The sequence below is a fragment of the Polypterus senegalus genome, chromosome 9 (assembly GCF_016835505.1).
Source record: "Polypterus senegalus isolate Bchr_013 chromosome 9, ASM1683550v1, whole genome shotgun sequence".
NCBI lineage: Eukaryota > Metazoa > Chordata > Cladistia > Polypteriformes > Polypteridae > Polypterus > Polypterus senegalus.
The window spans coordinates 38,490,777-38,510,987 of record NC_053162.1 but is presented as its reverse complement, the minus strand read 5'-3'; the positions used below and the strand labels follow the sequence as shown (position 1 = coordinate 38,510,987).

General features: G+C 38.0%; 1 protein-coding gene across 2 annotated transcripts in view; it reads left to right on the top strand.

Annotated features, from left to right (window-relative positions):
* Positions 1-204: 204 nt before the first annotated feature.
* The window catches only part of LOC120535230 (E3 ubiquitin-protein ligase AMFR-like), a 55,560-nt gene continuing 35,553 nt past the window's right edge, over positions 205-20,211 (top strand). Inside the window, exons 1-3 of one of the 2 annotated variants that reach the window (XM_039762937.1) lie at positions 205-982; positions 14,583-14,675; positions 16,268-16,432. In XM_039762937.1, coding sequence (XP_039618871.1) covers positions 752-982; positions 14,583-14,675; positions 16,268-16,432 — 489 coding nt within the window. In that variant the 5' untranslated portion in view covers positions 205-751. The remainder of the gene's footprint in view (positions 983-14,582; positions 14,676-16,267; positions 16,433-20,211) is intronic. The other variant, XM_039762936.1, reaches the window with a different exon arrangement.

Genomic DNA, 20,211 nt, shown 5'->3' with positions numbered 1-20,211 from the left:
GAGCATTGACATAAAATTCATTTCGTATTTGTTTTCCTGATCGATTGTACTTCCCAGATATAACTACTTTATTTACAGGGTTATGACAACTGATTCCAAGATCATAACATTCGAGACAAGTAAATTCACACGCCTCAAACTGGAAAAAACTCGTAAATATCCTATTGCAGAAGGCTTTTTACCGGAAATACAATCCTGGTGACGCATTTGTGTTATCCGGAAGAAGATTAAAGAAAATCGAGCTAGTGAAAGAGAGCGAGAGAAAGAAGCTCCTAAAAAATAGATTGGAAGAAACAAGACGCAGTATAAGTATACAAAATATGAAATTCGGGATAGTGATACAGCTGATTATGGACACTTTGGGATAAATAAGAAAACATTACCACCGGGTGCGAAAACGAGTGGAAGTAGTGGGGTTTATCCATTACTGACTAAAGTAGTAAAACTTGACAGGTGTTGTTTAGTACGGACAATTATAACTTGACACTGTCGAGGCTGAAATCGCTACCTCATTTAGAAGCTGAACAGCGAAAGAGTTTGACATCTGCACAGGTGGATTCGTGAAGATCTTTGCGTTTATCTTTGGATTTACAGAACAGAAAAAGTTTCGGTACCACCTGGCTGGATAACGGAGAAGGCCGCGAGGATGGGAGGGTGAGATTCAAGCAGCTTGTCTCGCGCGAAAGTCTGCTCCTAGACCGCACGTTTCACCATTTGACCTTAGCAGTACTGCTAAGGAGTCCGGCTCAGGATGCCGCTGCTGTTTCTTGAACGCTTCCCCTGGCCCAGCTTGCAGACTTATGCTGGACTGAGTGCTTTGCTTCTGGCTGCCAGTATACTTAGTGGTTATCGCACCGTGACGGAACTTTCAAGAAGTGCCTTGACCCCCGAAGAAGCTCCGGAGGCAGGATCGCTGGAACTGGGGACTGCGCTTGTGTCAGACGTGCTCTTGTATTTGGTCTACGACGGCCTTTTTGTTTGGGTGAGCTTTACCAGACTTTTCTTCATTTGTTTACATGGAGGTACCATAAAGTCGTCTAATACGCCCAATTTAACTCCGGATTCCATTCTGATTGGACACTAGGGGGAGGATGTGGTATTAAGATTAAATGTAAGGTATTAATAGAGATGGCGGCACAGTGCTTAACGATATTGACACAGCCGCGGGACGTCTGCTCCACGTTCACAGTGTCTCGGTAAAGTGTTTTTCAGTTTTGTCTTGTATCCGCCCAAAGATGGGCCTGTTAATTAGTGACATATTAATGTGTGTTCTTGTACATGAATGTCATGTACCTTGGGTTGTTTGCCGCCTGTTCCGGCGACCATTGACAATGTCAAATAAATCGAATATTGACAATTTCAATACGAGATCAGGGTGATTATAAGCGCAGACGGACGATCAAAAACTACGATACCTGTTAGCTCCTCCCGTGGTTATTAATCAGTCAGTTCTTGATTTACAGTAAATGAAATCCCTTATGTATTTTAAGCAACAAAAAAAAAAAGTTTTCACATATTGTAATTTGTTACTTTTACGTTTGGCACTTCCAAAAATGACACTGAACATATTATGAATTAGTACAAGTTACTGTGTTTTTCCCCCATGACAAATTGGGGAAACTGAATAAATAAACGTGGCTAATCCATTTATTTGCTTCACAATTTACACATTTTCATTTGGCATGCAGCTGTATATAGGCGTATAGTTGATTCTGTAGGGTTTTGAGGGCCTTCTGCTGCTGCAGTCATTGGGAATCTTTCTATATAAAAGCGGTCGGGATTGTCCTTCCGTCCCATGAGTGGAAAGCGTAGCGGTATTCCGCTTATCACAGACTTACTACTTGCAGCTTGCAGTATGAAGCAACATGATGTGAGCAGAGTTCTGGTGCTCCCATCGTTCCCTTGCTTTTGTGCGCGATGCGCTGGAAAAATAGACAAAATTATGTCTCTGGAAATAATTAATGTGGATAGAGTACAAATGCCTCACCGTGTAGTAAATATCAGGGGGGTTCAAAAGGGCGATCTCAGTATAGAAAAAAAGTTTAAATTTCATCACAAAAATAACAAACTACGAGTATTAAAGTAATACCGCTCAAATGCAATATAACCAAATTAATGAGTTTGTATAAAATATCAAATTGATCTACATATTGAATTGCCTTAAGAAGTGGTCAACTTAATAGTTGGTCGCCTTAAAAGGCGGGTCAGCCTAGTGTCATCAGTAAAAACAGACGTGCCGTTCGTGCACAAGCCTTGAGGTTGCCCCCATGTTTCATGTGTTCAGTAGGTAGAACTATGTGTGACTGGACTGGCGAATATGGCGTTTTACAGAAGCTCAATAAATTAATAATTACTATTTATTACTGGCAACAAATCTCTGTTATACACCAGAATAGTTTCCCTTGAATGGGAAATGTAACATGAAGTTTGATATGTCACCCAACAGCTTTTGATAGATAGAACTTTGTTTGTTCCCAGGGTAAAATTTGCTGTTCAGCCGAAGCTCATTATTACACACACACACCTATGTATTTATTTATATAAATATGGTTGGTTTATAGGCACACACACTTGCAGTCTCCTCCATAATGTTTGGGACAAAGGAAACGTTTCCTTGATTTACTCCTCCACTCCATATTTTAAAATTACAAATCAAACAATTCAAATCTGATTAAAATGTATGTTGTAGACTTTCATTTAACGGTATTTGCAGACATTTTAGTCACACGTGTAGAAATGACAACACTTTTCTCCATGGCCACTCGCCAATTTCAGAGCACCATAATCTTTGAAACATAGCAATGTCAAGTATATTAAAGCAGTCATATTTAGTACTGTTGCATATCCCTTGCATGCAATGATTGCTTGAAGTCTATAATTCTTGGACATCACCAGGGGCCTCGTGTATGAATGGTGGGTATTAGGGCTGCAACTATTAGTCGGCGTAATCGACGACATCGACTACAAAAAAATCGTGGACGCGGATTTTTTTATTGTCGACGCGTCGTAAACAGAACCTTCAATAGAGGCTCCAGTTGCAAAGAAGCACATTGGTTTTTGTAACTGCAATGCACTACATGAACGTCTGGGAGCAGTATTGTTTGTTATTGTTTGTCAAGATTGCACACAGTCCTACCAACAAAGAAGAACGTCTGAGGAGAAGAAGAATGTAGAGGAAATTAAACATGGTTGCAATGGCGAGTTGGATAGTGGAGGGGGAAGGAGATGGAAAAAAAAATTGAGACAGAAACTTTCTAAGGTGAGGGAGCACTTCACCGAAAAAGAAAAAAAGTTGAATGCAGATTATGCAAAGTGGAGCTTTCTTTTCATGACAGCACCACCGCGATGCATGAGCATTTGAAACGCAAGCATCCTGGAGCTGTGATGCCGCTGTCTCTTGAGAATTTATGCTGGTGCTGTTAGGTAATTAGTTAGTTAGGGTCAGATCAGGAGGGGAGGGACAGCGTGAACGAGACTGAGACAATAAAAGTGAAAAATAACAAACTTTTACAAGTAACAAATTTACACCTATAAGGTCTATAAAATGAATAATTTCAAATATCATATATATACCTAATGTTTATTTGTCAGTGCGGCTTTGACATCACAGGCCATAAGGTGCATACTAATTCAGCGTAAGCAGGAACACTCAATAAAATTGAATTAAAAAAAATCAAGTGACAATGAGATACCAATAAGGCAGATTCGCCAGCGTTTGTATGTCAGCTTTTATCCATCCAGATCAGAGAATTTCCAGTTCAATTGTCTCAAAATGCCACTCAAATCTGCAGTTATTCCCAGTTTCAGATTATATTAATTATTTCATTGAGGGTTGCGCATGTCCCAGCAAACATCTTGCTGGAGGCAGGAACAATCCCTGGACGGGGAGCCAGCTCATCGCTATCACTGTGCCACTATGTTTAATACGTGCTTTAGTTTATTTCATCATGTAAATGATATCAAGTCCCCAAATGATCCCAAATACCCTCTCCCCCCATTTGACACTGCTGTTTTCACATAGACGCGCTATAACGGAGGTAAGAACAACAACATTTATTTATATAGCACATTTTCATACAAAAAAAATGTAGCTCAAAGTGCTTTACATAATGAAGAATAAAAGACAGAAAATAAAAAAGTCAACATTAATTAACATAGAATAAGAGTAAGGTCCGATGGCCAGGGTGGACAGAAAAAAAAAACTCCAGACGGCTGGAGAGAAAAAAAAAAATAAAATCTGCAGGGATTCCAGACCATGAGACTGCCCACTCCCCTCTGGGCATTCTACCTAACATAAGTGAAACAGTCCTCTTTGGATTTAGGGTTCTCACGGAAGGACTTCATGATGATGGTCATGTAGACTTCTGACTTTGTCCATCAATGTTGGAGCATCATGATGCTTTGACTAGGTGGTGGTGGTGGCGCAGGCTGACACCACAAAAAAACCAGAAAAAGTAACAGAAGAGAGAGCAGGGGTCAGTACAGATTTTAGAGCTACCACGAATAGTTATGATGAATTGAACATACAGAGTATCAGGATTAAGTTAAAGTGAAGTTATGAAAAGGCCATGTTAAAGTAATGCGTTTTCAGCAGTGTTTTAAAGTGCTCTACTGTATTAGCCTGGCGAATTCCTATTGGTAGGATATTCCAGATTTTCGGTGCATAGAAGCAGAAGGCTGCCTCACCATTTCTTTTAAGTCATGCCGATGCTTCTACATTGGATCAAGAATGCACTTTTGCCATTGCTGTACTTTGTATATGTACATGGGAAGCTCTGCACACGTGACTTTACGCTATAGGAAGTATTGTAGGAAGTAAGTAAATAAATAAAGGTAAATAACATTCCCATGTACATATACAAAGTACAACGATGGCAAAAGTATATTCTTGATCTGATGTAGAACCATCGTCATGTAAGTAAATTACTCAAGGTAAATAACATTTGATCTGGCTTTTATGTAAGTAACATATAAATGTTAATGTTTTGGGCACAGTTACTGTTTTGGGCACATGCGCCATCCTTTGTATGTAAGAACCTTTATTTATTTAATTATTTCCTACAGCGTAATGTCATGAGTGGAGAGCTTCCCAAGTACAAACTACAGCGATGGCAAAAGTGCATTCTTGATCCGATGTAGAAGCATCCTCATGATCTGAGTTGACCTCTGCTATAGTGTGTCTATGTGAAAACAACAATGTCATATGTGGGGTGAGGGGGGTATATGAGTTGGGATCGTGAACGCGGCTGATAGAATGAAACTGAATAAAAGAAAAACAAAAACAAAGCTAACCTTTACAAGTATCATAAATTACACCGGCTGTTACAGACTGGAATCAAATGTATGTTTTTATTCTAAAATAGTAAGAATACGTGCAGCTCACTTCTCGAAACGTACTCTTCCGGGATTGATTTAGATTACCTGTCAAAAGCTGATATTGTTGCGCCACCGAAGCGCTCGTAGCAAATGCGTTTCAATATCGCATCCTAGCACGGGTTATTTTCCTGCAGTTATATTTTTGAATAAAAGCGTATTTGTTCTGTTATATTTGTACCATTTGTGAAAGTGTTTCTTTGATATTTGGAATTCAGGCTTCACACATTATATACTTCATGTCTACATTTTGTCAATTATTACCAAAACATGAAAAACGTTTGTTTTAACAATGTGTTTACATAGATCCTTGTAGAAAAGGAACACACATGAAATGCAAGTGTTTCAAATAACGATATAGTATTTACAAACCGGATTCCAAAAAAGTTGGGACACTATACAAATCGTGAATAAAAACTTCTAATATTTTATTCAGAATAGAACATAAATCATGGAACAAAAGTTTAAACTGAGAAAATGTATCATTTTAAGCGAAAAATATGTTGATTAATTTCATGGTGTCAACAAATCCCATAAAAGTTGGGACAAGGCCATTTTCACCACTGTGTGGCATCTCCCCTTCTTCTTACAACACTCGACAGACGCCTGGGGACCGAGGAGACCAGTTTCTCAAGTTTAGAAATAGGAATGCTCTCCCATTCTTGTCTAATACAGGCCTCTAACTGTTCAATCGTCTTGGGCCTTCTTTGTCGCACCTTCCTCTTTATGATGTGCCAAATGTTCTCTATAGGTGAAAGATCTGGACTGCAGACTGGCCATTTCAGTACCCGGATCCTTCTCCTACGCAGCCATGATGTTGTGATTGATGCAGAATGTGGTCTGGCATTATATTGTTGAAAAATGCAGGGTCTTCCCTGAAAGAGATGACATCTGGATGGGTGCATATGTTGTTCTAGAACCTGAATATATTTTTCTGCATTGATGGTGCCTTTCCAGACATGCAAGCTGCCCATGCCACACGTACTCATGCAACCCCATACCATTAGAGATGCAGGCTTCTGAACTAAGCGTTGATAACAACTTGGGTTGTCCTTGTCCTCTTTGGTCCGGATGACATGGCGTCCCAGATTTCCAAAAAGAACTTTGAATCGTGACTCGTCTGACCACAGAACAGTCTTCCATTTTGCCACACTCCATTTTAAATGATCCCTGGCCCAGTGACAACGCCTGAGCTTGTGGATCTTGCTTAGAAATGGCTTCTTCTTTGCACTGTAGAGTTTCAGCTGGCAACGCCGGATGGCACGGTGGATTGTGTTCACTGACAGTGGTTTCTGGAAGTATTCCTGAGCCCATTCTGTGATTTCCTTTACAGTAGCATTCCTGTTTGTGGTGCAGTGTCGTTTAAGGGCCTGGAGATCACGGGCATATAGTATGGTTTTACGGCCTTGACCCTTACGCACAGAGATTATTCCAGATTCTCTGAATCTTCGGATGATGTTATGCACAGTTGATGATGATAGATGCAAAGTCTTTGCAATTTTTCGCTGGGTAACACCTTTCTGATATTGCTCCACTATCTTTCTGCGCAACATTATGGGAATTGGTGATCCTCTACCCATCTTGGCTTCTGAGAGACACTGCCACTCTGAGAAGCTCTTTTTATACCCAATCATGTTGCCAATTGACCTAATTAGTGTTTATTGGTCTTCCAGCTCTTCGTTATGCTCAAATTTACTTTTTCCAGCGTTTTATTGCTACTTGTCCCAACTTTTTTGGGATTTGTTGACACCGTAAAATTTTTAAATCAACATATTTTTCCTTTAAAACGATACATTTACTCGGATTAAACGTTTGATCTGTCATCTACGTTCTATTACAAATAAAATATTGACATTTGCCATCTCCACATCATTGCATTCAGTTTTTATTCACAATTTGTTTAGTGTCCCAACTTTTTTGGAATCCGGTTTGTATTTTTTAAAATATTTTTAAGCACAAATATAGTTAATAATACCATAGAATGCACAGAGTACTAGTAAACTAAATGTAAAAACATTGAATAACACTGAGAAAACCTTGAACAACAGAGAAAACTAACACAGTAAGAGTTCACGTTATAGTGCTACGAACTGCTCGCTAAAAACACTTTTTTTTGAGTTGTAAGCACAGGGAAAAAAATGAACATTTGAAAAATCCATAATTTAATAAACCACCAAGAAATGTAACATTGCAATAATGCACGCTACGAACCGATCGCTGTAAACAGAAGTGGAGTGGAGGTTAAAATCCAATAGAAAAAAGTCTTCATTAAATAGAACGAGGTTAAAACAATGCCCGGATCTGTCTCTTTAAAAACAAGCCTGGTGCTGTGTCTCTCTCTCTCGTCTCGATGTGTGTGTCTGTGTGTCTCTCTCTCCCCCGCGCCTGCCTGTCTGCCTGTCTGTCTGTCTGTCTGTGTGTGTCTCTCTCTCTCTCGCTTGCTGCACAGGGAGAGACTGAACACGTGCGGAAATCATCGGCGCACACAAACCGCAAGGGAAACTAGCTTGTTCGTATACCGAGTGTGTGGTCATGAACATATGCAAAAGTTTGGCGAACTTTTTGGTTGTAAACCGATTTGTACATGTTCCGAGACATTCGTGAACCGAGGTTCCACTGTATGTAACAATTTCCATGAAAATATCAATCTCTTTAAATTGTATATCCGGTTAACCAAACCTGGGGGTTGGCGAGTGAAGTGAACAGGGTGCTGAGCCCCCTAGTTTTATTGAATAATTTCATCCCAAAGGGTTATCAACAGAAGAAATGAGTACACAGGCAATCCTAGTACAATGAAATGAAGAAGTCGAATGGATTAACACGAAAACTGTCGATTAGTTACACGGCAAATAGGTTAAATGCTTATCAATAGACTATGCTGAAGCAGTTGGTGGTGATGGTGCAGAAAACATCAACTTACAATATCCTGGGTCTTCCACCGGCTGAATTACTGTTGAAAGAAGGATGTATCGTAATGTTATTGTGAGTAGAATTTTAACAGGAGACAAGAAAGGTAATGTACGTAATCTTATGCAGATAACATTAGACACCAAAGGAGATCTTGATATGCCATTCAAATTAAAATGTTTACAGTTTCCCATTAGAATAGCTTTTGCTATGACAATTAACAAATGGACAAACATTCAAAAAAGTCAGTTTCTTTGTTAGAGAGAAAGAAACAATATTCACTCATGGGCAGTGATACGTTGCATTGTCATGATGTTACTCCAAACACAATCAAAATTCAATGCGATAATGACAAAAAGTTAATTCCAAATAATGTTTTTACTCAAGTTTTACAGTAAAAGTGCAAATTTAAAAAGTATTTGCCTGTTAATTTCAAAGTCAAACGGAACAAAACGTATAACACAAAAATGAATTTCTAACACAACATGAAACATAATTTTCTTTCAATTTATTACATTTTACTATTTTTTACTATGGTTAATTACTCACTGTAAAAGTAAAATAGTTATTGTACATCTGCTTTCCCATACGCAAGTGTCTGAGCCGCAAAGTGGCTAATGTGTAGCGCCCACATGGGGGTTGGCAAGCGAAGGTAGCAGGGGGCAGAGCCCCCTAGTCTAATAAAATTAACGCTTTCAAATGGCAGATAAATGTTGTGTAACCTGAGGTAATTTTGTAATACCTAATAGCTGCTATGAAATAAAGACCTCCTGCTGTGCTTCTGGAATACCGTAATAGAATCGGCCTTATCCAAGTGTCTTCTGAAGAATACATTTCCTGAATAAGGGAAAACTTGGATGGGAATAAAACCCTCACACTGTTCCAGTGTGGTACTAAGGTGTCACCCACTGCACTTTGGTACCGATCATTCCGGTTCGTAGTGTGGTGGGTGTGGCAATGTGTTGTAATCCGCGCTTGCTCCTAACCTCCTCCTTTGTAAAATAACATTCTCAGACATACCTGATTAAAAATTGGGGTCTCCCAAATGATGATCTGGAAAGGGTGCCATTCTTTCATATGGCCCACTCACACTCGAATTGAGGCTATTTTAGAATTATCACTTAACTCTATCCTGCCTGTGTTTGAGGATGCGATAGGCAAATCCATGATGAGAATGTGCAGACTACCAGTGTGAATTGCTGCACCACTGTGCTACTATAATAAATATTGGTGTAGAAATCGTATTTCCCCTCTGCTATTACCAAAAATCACCTTACTGTGATCTGGCCTACTGAGTAGTGAGAGAAGCTCTGTATAAATGTAAAGAATTACTATTATTATTCCACCTATGGTGGCCAGTGGGCCATGTGCAGCCCAGAAGCAATTTTTTTTTTTGGAGATGGTACATTGCACCGGCACCTCCGTTGCGACAGCTGGTTGTAACAGTGACTACATATTAAATAATTCTATAATCAACTGTGTGCTGAGTCTTGGTTGTATTCCTGTTTTCTCAAGAGTGTGCAAATGTGGGTTTTCACAAATTAGCCTAATTGTTACTACAGTGAGAACTTGTCGTTCCTGACGAGCACTGTTTCTGTACTTCTCTTCATACAATTGATTGGCCCTCCACTTGCACGTTTCAATCCTGTGGATTCATGGCTGTTACGAGGCTGACAATCTGCCATTGACACTCAAAACAAAGAATGAATTACAAAGACTACATTTGATGAAAACATGCAAAAATTCTAGAATTTTCTTTAAACTCAATTAAATCAGAAACTGAATGCTTTGTGGGACTATGTAATAACTTTTTTGTAGAATGCAGAGCTTGTTATTAACCCGCTCACTGTTAATATTCTTCGATTTTGGAAATTCAGAAAAATTATGCAGCACAGTACACCTGTGCAGGTGACGTAATGCATTCTTGGGATCACGTCTAATGTGCTCCTGGCATGGAGTTTGCAAAGTGCTTTGAGTAGTGAGTAAAGCACTATATAAAGGTAAATAATTATTATTATTATTACCAGTTACAGCATACTGCACGATAACGTGCAGTGACGTGAGCATTCCTAGTTTTCATACTCTTTCTCTGTCTCTGTTTAGCATTCGTTTGCTCAGAGGTTAATGCTCCTGCTGCTTCCTGAACAGCTCTTCTTTTCTCCACCCTAGCGGCCCACTGCTTCTCTTCTTTCGTTGGCATCTTTTCACGTTAAAAGTGATTAAGTTTGTTTTTTGTGTTGCAATTACTTAGTACGTTTTCTTTAATTTTTCACTTAAGCTGGCACTTAAGTCTTCAATCTGCCTCACGAATGATTAGTGAAGGTGGTAGGGAATGAGAACGGCGCCTATACGCATGTGCTGCACGGCCGCCCTGCTGCGCACTGCAGAGAGTTGATTCTACAATAAAATAAAAAGAATAATAAAAATCATCACCCCAAAAGCGGATAGTAGACGTCACATAATATATGTGTACCAAATTTCAAGTCAATAGGTACAACGGTTTGCAAGCTACAGGTGATTTAAAATACTGGACAGAGAAATGAACAGCCACAGTAGCATATTATATAGGAAGATTATTATTATTATTATTTTATTATTGTAATTGATTTGTCAGTTTCAAATTTGAAACTTTGTTTTCACAACAAGCAAACAAAACATGTAATGCTAGAAGTCTCTGCCTTTATATTCCTTCACAGTACCTCAGATGAATCCAAATGCACTGTATGCCTACTGCCATCTTTTTGCTTACAAATAAGGTTCTGCTAATTACGGTGATTTAAAACAAACCTGTCCCCTCAGTGTGCAGTAGACAACGTATTCATATGTGTTACTGTTTTCACTTGCTATGGGTTTGTTTACTGATAGCTTTGAGTTCTTTAAGTTTTGAGGTTTTTTATGCTGTTAAATGTGATGTGCCTGGGTTGTAAATGACCAAAATATTTTTTTTCCCAAAAGGGAAACAAGTTATACTTATATACTTATATTAGCTAATAACTGTACTATTTTGTTTTTATTCACTTTGAGATGTACCTAGGTCAGATATACTGTAATCAAAATGTATTTCAAAAGTGGGGAAAAAAGTATTGCTTCTACCTCAGATTCTTTTCAGCTATAGTTTTTGTTATGCACTTTTTGATGTACCTGTGTCAAATGCGACCAAATTTAAAAGGGAAACAATGAATAACTGTTTCATTACATTCATTTGTGTTGATTTAAAATTTGTTATTGCCTGCTGATTATCAGCCACTGAAAATGCCTTGTCCAGCTAATTTTTTTGGTTTGAAAATCTGGTCCAACTGAATTTATAATTGATTATGTAGACTATCCAAAGTGCTAATTTTACTGTTGGATGTGATCCAAAGCGCCTGCATACAGACAGGCTTAAGTTGCTGCCTAGATATTTATTATAAAAGAAGGCAATTGGACTTTTCAGACCCAAAGTGGACATGGGCCTAGTGTTTATGAGCAACTTTTTATTTCAGTCATCCAAAGTAGGGCTGCAACTAATGATTATTTGGGTAGTCAACTGATTGTTCAATTTATTTTTCGATTAGTCATGATTATTTCATGCCTGACTATTTTGATGCCTGTGACCTGTGGTTGCACATCCTGTTCTGGGCTCCAGTGCGTGTCTTACCTCATCTGCTCAGGTCTGTCAGCCTGTGAATGTCACCCTGATGTCTCTGCATTAACACAATTAAAATTAATAATAATCAAAGTAAAATAACCAGTGAAACATATAATCAGATGTTTTTATATTACTGTGACCATCACAATAAAAAATAAATACATTAAACAATATAATCTAAAGTGCATGGAGTATCTAAACAAAAAAAGTGAATTTAACTTAACCAAAAAATACATTGTTAAAACTGAAACGTTTTTCATATTTTAGTAATAAATGACGAAATGTAGACATAAACTATATAATGTGTAAAGCCTGAAGTGCAAAGATCAAATAATTACTTTCACAAAAGGTTCAAGTACGTTACAGTAGCTTACGTGGTGCAGCGGTAGTAATTGCTGACTTATAATCAAGAGTCCCCCGGTTCGATCCTGACTGCCTCGTATATTTACTGTTTTGAGTAGTGAGTTGCTATTATTGTTAATATTATACAATAAACACATACATTTGATTTGCATCTGTAACAGCCACTGTATTAAATGTATAGTACTTGTAAAAGTTACCGTTTTTGTTTTCACTTTTGTTCTCTCAGCCATGATCACGATACATACTACTGCTCCCCCATCAACAGGATCTGATACTGTTACTTTTTATCTGCAACTGGGAATAACTGTAGCTGTGAGTGGTGTTTTGAGACAATCAAACTGGAAATTCTCTGATCTGGATGGGTAAAAGCTGACACACAAACGCTGGTGAATCTGCCTTATTCGTATGTCATTGTCACTTGTTTTTTTTTTTTATTCAAATTTAATTGAGTGTTCCTGCTTACACTAAATTAGTATGCGCCTTAAGGCCTGTGATGTCAAAGCCGCACTGACAAAAAAACAAAGACATAGGTATATATGATATTTGGAATTATTCATTTTATGACCTTATAGTACAGTTCGGAAAACGTGGCACGGATGCATTATTCATATTCATTCGCGTATAATTTTTTACTTGTAAAAGTTAGCTTTTTTTCTTTTATTTTCTCAGTCTCGTTCACACTCTCCCTCCCCTCCCGATCTGACCCTAATTAACTAACAGCGCCTAAATTCTCAAGAGACAGTGGCATCACATCTCCAGGATACTTTCGTTTCAGATGCTCATGCATCGCGATGGTGCTGCCGTGAAAAGAAAGCTCCGCTTTAGATAATCTGCATTCAACTTTTTTTTTCTTTTTCGGTGAAGTGCTCCCACACTTAACTTTCTGTCTCAATTTTTTTCCAACTCCTTCCCCCTCCTCTATCCGACTCGCCATTGCAACCACGTTTATTTTCCTTTACATTCTTCTCCTCAGATGATGATCTTTGTTGGCAGGACTGTGTGCAGTCTTGACAAACAATAACAAACGATACTGCCCCCGGATATTCGTGTAGTGCATTGCAGTTACAAAAACCAAAGTGGTTCTTTGTGACTGGAGCCTCTATTGAAGGTTCTGTTTAAGATGCGTTGACGATTTTTTTGTAGTCGACGTTGTCGATTACATTGACTAGTTGTTGCAGCCCTAATCCAAAGCATGTACAAAAAAAGCATACATGGGTCAGTTCTTTACTTGTGGTTTTTGTTTTCCTCCAGGTGCAGATGATTAAAGAAATCTTTTAGGTGTTTTTTTTTTATGAGTGTGTTTTCCTGAGTAGTTTTTTTGGGTTTATCAATGCCCATCAGTAATCCGTAATCTTTTGTTCAATTTTACAGGCAGTCCCCAGGTTACATATGAGATAGGGACTGTAGGTTGGTACTTAAGTTGAATTTGTAGTTAAGTTGGAACAGGTACATAAATATTAATTCATGCCTGTTGTTGACCGACTGTAACCAAGTGCTCTTCCAATGAATGATGGAGTTTCACCTCTCTCTGACCTTTTTATTGTTTCTACTTTATTTTCAATGAGGATGGTTTTTCTCTTCTTTACTGTATCACCGGCACTTGCATCAGATTTGTGTTTCAGAGACATTGTTGAAGGGTGAAGACAAAAGATTAAGATTAGCTCTTCTGTACATGCTATCACAGCAGGAAGGCACCAGTCATCAACACGTCTGACGTACTGACAGAAGACAACTTCCTGCTATGTGTGTAACAGTACAAGCAGGCTTGCTATTGAGAATGCATGGGGGCATCGACGGGCGGTCCATCACCAGCCCACCTCACAGTCACCTCCACTACAGTATGCTGCCTGCTGCGCCTGCCCACCAAGAACGAACACGGTGTAGCCAAAGGCGGGTAGTGAATCACCCCCATTCAACAGGCAGCCATCCGATGCACACTACAATGCTATCCCACACCGCCCCGTTCACCCTCAATGGCCTCCGTTCTTTCATAACCAAGTTACCGCTTGCAGCATTACCCAACGAGAACGAACGGGGCAGCCAGCCGTGTGTGGAGGGTGGGCAGTGAAACTGCTTGCCACCGGGAACTGCCGAAGGACAGCCGAGGGTGGGCAGGCAGCGAAATCGCCTCCGTCCAGCCACCGCTTGCAGTGACCCCATGCCAAGGATGACGGAGCGGCAGTTATTGAGGTGCATGCTTTGCGGCCCCGTTCGTAGGTCGGATGTCCGTAACCTGGGGACTACCTGTATTCTCAAAATATGAATTTTGTTTTCAACATTTAATTTGTCTTTTTTTTTTTTTTTTAAACAGGTATTAGTGAACACTGCATGCTGTTGCCTGATGTTGATTGCCAGAATGATTCAGCACATGGTTTTTGGGCCATTGCGGGTTAGCGAGACACAGGTAATGTTTTAGCCTGTATTTGCCTCAATATTTTATTAGTCTAATTTAGAACATCGGAACACTCTAGACGAGAACAGGCCATTCAGCCCAACAAAGCTCGCCAGTTCTATCCACTTACTGTACCTGTATTAAGTTTCTATCGTTCTTTGTGTAAAGAAAAACTTAATGTTTCTGCAAAATTTACCCTTAAGTTTCCAACTGTGTCCCCGTGTTTTTGATGAACTCATTTTAAAATAACAGTCTCGATCCACTGTAGTAATTCCCTTCATAATTTTAAACACTTCAATCATGTCACCTCTTAATCTTCTTTTACTTAAACTGTATAGGTTCAGCTGTACATTGCATCCGGAAAGTATTCACAGTGCAATTCTACACACAACACCCCATAATGACAACGTGAAAAATGTTTACTTCAGGTTTTTGCAAATTTATTAAAAAATTTAAAAAACTGAGAAATCACATGTACATAAAGTATTCACAGCCTTTGCTCAATACTTTGTCGATGCACCTTTGGCAGCAATTACAGCCTCAAGTCTTTTTGAATATGATGCCACAAGCTTGGCACACCTATCCTTGGCCAGTTTCGCCCATTCCTCTTTGCAGCACCTCTCAAGTTCCATCTGATTTTTTTTTCTCCCTAAATAATAAAAACCATCATTTAAAAACTGCATTTTGTGTTTACTTGTGTTATATTTGACTAATGATTAAATGTGTTTGATGATCAGAAACATTTTGTGTGACAAACATGCAAAAGAATAAGAAATCAGGAAGGGGGCAAATAGTTTTTCACACCACTGTAAATGTGCTTTTATAAATATTGTAATCTATTTTATATCAAACTTTGCCTCAACAACATTTCCAGCATATCCTTAGATATGTGAAATAGGCTAACCAACTATGTTGAAACTAAAGTAAACAGTAGTGTTTAAAATGTGAGCAGAGGCACAGCATACTTACATAGGTAAAACATTAAGAAATTCTTTCCATATTTAAAGGAAGCTTTGGACAGTTCTTCAAATAGAAAACTTAGAATTTTTTCTCTTTGATATTTAATTTAACACAAATAACAAATGTGTTAAGTTGTTTTGTACAATAACTGCATGAACTATTTTATGAATATACATAAACTCTACTTGTGATGTCTTACACCTCACCTACATGACAATAAACCAATAACTGCATCACTAATGCACACCCCTTAATAATTAATTATTTACAGTTTGGGAAAAAGCAGTGAATATGAGTTAGTGAAATAAGGCATTAATGTTGTGTAAGCTGCGGAAAATAAAAAGCCAGTTGTTTTGTTATTCCATTATATCTGCTACTGAAATTGCAGGTTACTTACAAAGCATATATAGGCATATTTAATAAATGGCATACTTAAATCTCCATAAAAATCAAACCAAAACCCATGCCTTTAGTCTAGTCTGTTCCACAGTTTTCAGCATTTTTTTTTTTTTTTGCTGCAATTGGGAACAATAACCTTTTGAAGATGTCATTTCACCAAATTGTAGTCATTGTTTTAATTTGGTTTATTTTTGCATACTTAAATAAAGAGAATAATGTTTCTAATGATTTTTTGTGTGTTTTAGCACCTCAAGGACAAGTTTTGGAATTTCATCTTCTACAAATTCATTTTTATCTTTGGAGTTTTAAATGTACAGACAGTTGAAGAGGTAGTAATGTGGTGCCTGTGGTTTGCAGTTTTAGTTTTCTTGCACCTTATGGTTCAACTCTGCAAAGACCGTTTTGAATATGTAAGTATAATTCATATTTAAATTATTTGTTTATTTAATTTAGAAGTATATCACAAAAGGATGATATACAGTAGATTGACATTCCACCTTACAACCCTAGGTAATGTGTTCTATTTCTGGTAAATATATGTGGAATTCTCATATACTTTCATTGTTTGTCAGAGGTCTTTCCAGATACTTTATTTTCCTTCTACAGGTGTATCTCAGTAAATTAAGTTAATTTATTTCGGTAATTCAATTCAAAAAGTGAAACTCATATAGATTGATTTATTTCAAGTGTATTTCTTTTTATTTTGCTGGCTTGCTGGTAATGAAAACTCAGAATTCAGTATCTCAGAAAATACCAATTTAAAAAAAAAAAAAAAGATTTTTAATACAGAAATGTTGGCCTACTGAAAAGTATGGGCAGGTGCCAAAGTCCTGCTGGAAAACAAAATCAGCATCTCCATAAAGCTTGTCAGCAGAGAGAAGCATGAAGTGCTCTAAAATTTCCTGGTAGACGGCTGTGCTGTCTTTGGACTTGATAAAACACAGTAGACCAACACCAGCCGATGATATGGCTGTTCATTACTGACTGTGGAAACTTAACAATGGACCTCAAGCAACCTGGATTCTGTGCTTCTCCACTCTTCCTCCAGACTCTAGGACCTTGATTTCCAAATGAAATATAAAATTTACTTTCATCTGAAAAGAGGACTTTGGACCACAGAGCAACAGTCCAGTTCGTTTTCACCTTAGCCCAGGTAAGACACTTCTGACGCTGTCTCTGGTTCAGGAGTGGCTTGACACAAGGAATGCGACAGCTGTAAACAATGTCCCAGATACGTCTGTGTGTAGTGGCTCTTGAAGCACCAACTCCAGCCACAGTCCAGTCCTTGTGAATATCCCCCAAATTCTTGAATGGGCTGTGGTTATCCCTATTGATGGTGCACCTTTTTCTGCCACATTTTTTCCTTCCACTCAACTTTCCATTAATATGCTTGGGTACAGCACTATGTGAAGAGCGAGCTTCTTTAGCAATGACCTTTTGTGGCTTACCCTGCTTGTGGAGGGTGTCAATGACTGTCTTCTGGACAACTGTCAAGTCAGTAGTCTTCCCCATGATTGTGTTGCCTACTGAACCAGAGTGAGAGACCATTTAAAGGATCAGGACACCTTTTTGAGGTGTTTTTGGTTAATTACCTGAGTGGAGTGTGACCATGAGTCTAAAATATTGAGAACTTTTTCACAATATTCTAATTTTCTGAGATACTGAATTTTGGGTTTTCATTAGCTATAAGCCATAATCCGCAAAATGAAAAGAAATAAACACTTGAAATATATCACTCTGTGTGTAATGAATCTATGTTTGAGTTTCACTTTTTGAACTGAATTACTGAAATAAATTAATTTTTCGAAGATATTCTAATTAATTGAGATGCACCTGTATATTCCCAACATTTGTTTGTATTTAATTGTCTTCAAACTGGGTGTATGAAGAACCAGTGTAAAATGCAGGTTTTTTTTGTTTTGTTTTTTTTAAAACTGATTTTGACAAGATTGTTTCCAGTGAAACTAATAAAGTGGATTCCGAAAATGAATGGATACTGTATAGTTACTGAAAAGTGAATACACAGAAAATGTTTTTTTCTAGATTTTTCATTTGAGTGAAGCTTTTATTTTAAAGTGATTTATTTAAACTAATCCCATGATGCCTGTGCTACATTTTGGGGGAGTTGATTTCAGGAAGTTGCAGTTGTATATTATGACAGCAACTACTCTATTTTTGTAAATCACTAATTGAGTTTTAGTCTGCTGCATACATTTGGAGGTTTGCTTAAGCTTAACTGTTACTGAACTGTTTTGTTTGTTCTGTGGTAACAATTTGAAAATAGTTCATGTATTTTTTTTCTTCAGTTTTTCCTTCATAAAAATACCATTATTCAACACAATCTTTTTAAATATTTCACTGCTTTATTATATGCAGGTTTTAAAAATTCATATTTAAAGATTGAAGTTTCTCATTTATTGTCATTTAACTAATTTTGTATTAGATTTTTTCCTTTTTTTTTTTTTCAAACTTGTTTCTAGTGATTAACATGCATAATTTTATATTCATTTATTTAGTATAGTTTGACCTTTTTTATTTTCTTATACATATTTAGGTTAAATACAGGAGCATCTCGGGCAGTTTCTTAGTTTTTTCAGATTACAAAACATACACACACACACACACACACACACACACAGAAGAAACTGTTTCACTGACTGGCCATTTCACCATTTTTATGAAGTTATAATTTTATTTGGGTTATTTTGACATAGATGTTATTGTTTCTTTATTTAAGAGGAAGACTGAATTGAAAAGTAAGAGCTACATGTAAAAAATTCTATGTTTCAGAACAGCTTGTGTGGTGTAAAGGTTCCCTGATTACCCTTGGCTGCCAAGCCTGCTAATGTTTATTTTATAGTAAAACACTTATCAGTATGAAATAAATTTTATTATCTCTCTGTTTAAAAATTGCAGGCCTTAGTCTATTAAAGTTGTACATCAAAATAAGAGTGTGCTATACACTAAAGTATTAGAACTGTTATTACTGTTAAACCTAAAGTTAACACATAAATAGGAACAAACCTTACAAGATCTTGAAGCATTAACCTAAGCTATTACACTCTTGTTTTATAGAAGATGAGGCATGCTTAGAATTTGAATTAGATTTATAAAACCCCTTTTCCACCAAGCTGGCATGCTTGCTTCCACTATTTTAAATGCAAAAATAAAACAAAGTTTAGTTGTACATTCAGACATTTTTATCATTTCGTGCTTTATAAAGATTCAATTTTTTATATGAAATAATTTATTTCTATGCTGACCACTGCTACAGTTAATCAAGAAGTTAGTATCACCCACCACACGATGAAACACCTCGGGATAGTGGGTGGGTAACATCCTAGGCAGACACCTGGTCCGGTCCGGTCCAGTCCAATGACCATTTATTTGCCACAGCCAGATGTTACATGTGTATTCTCTTGGCCTGGTCCAACTGTAATCGGTTCCTCAACAATGAGGATCTTGCGAGCCAGGTCACCTTTCGGGAATTGTGCCACATGGCTGTAGTACTTTAGTGGATACTCCCTTACAATGTAGGTAATGCGCCTCATTCGAGACTCTGAGAACAACTGCTCATTCGAGACAAAGTCAAATCAGTGGTACCCAAGGATTCCCTGAAGAGACACAGTAGAGGAGTCCAGTCTTCATTATAGCGTCCATGTCTCGCAACCATATAACAAAACAAGAAACACAAGGACTCTAAAGACTTGGTCCTCCGTTCTTTTGCAAAGATATTGGGAGCGCCACACACACCTTTCCAGCAATCTCATGACCACCCCCATACTCTCCCAATGTATACTAACTTCATAGTTAGAGACATGAATGTTGCTGCTGAGGTAGATAAACCTCTCGAAAAGGTTGACATTCTCTCAAGATCAGTGAATCTTTCTTCACCAATGGATGCCCCACTGCCCCCTGACTCCACAACCCTGCCCAACACCCAGTCCATGCAAGCAAGGTAGGAACAAGAACACACCCCTGACAAACCCCAGAATCAAATGGTAAAAATGCAGAGGTTCTGCCTCCACCCTACACAACACTTACAGTACCAGTGTACAGGCCGGCCATGATATCCAGCAACTCTGGGCTCAGGATGTTCCATAGGGCAGCTCAATCAACTGAGTTTTACACTTTACGAAAATCAAAAAAGGCTGCAAAGAAGCTGCTGATATTCACATTGCACTTGATG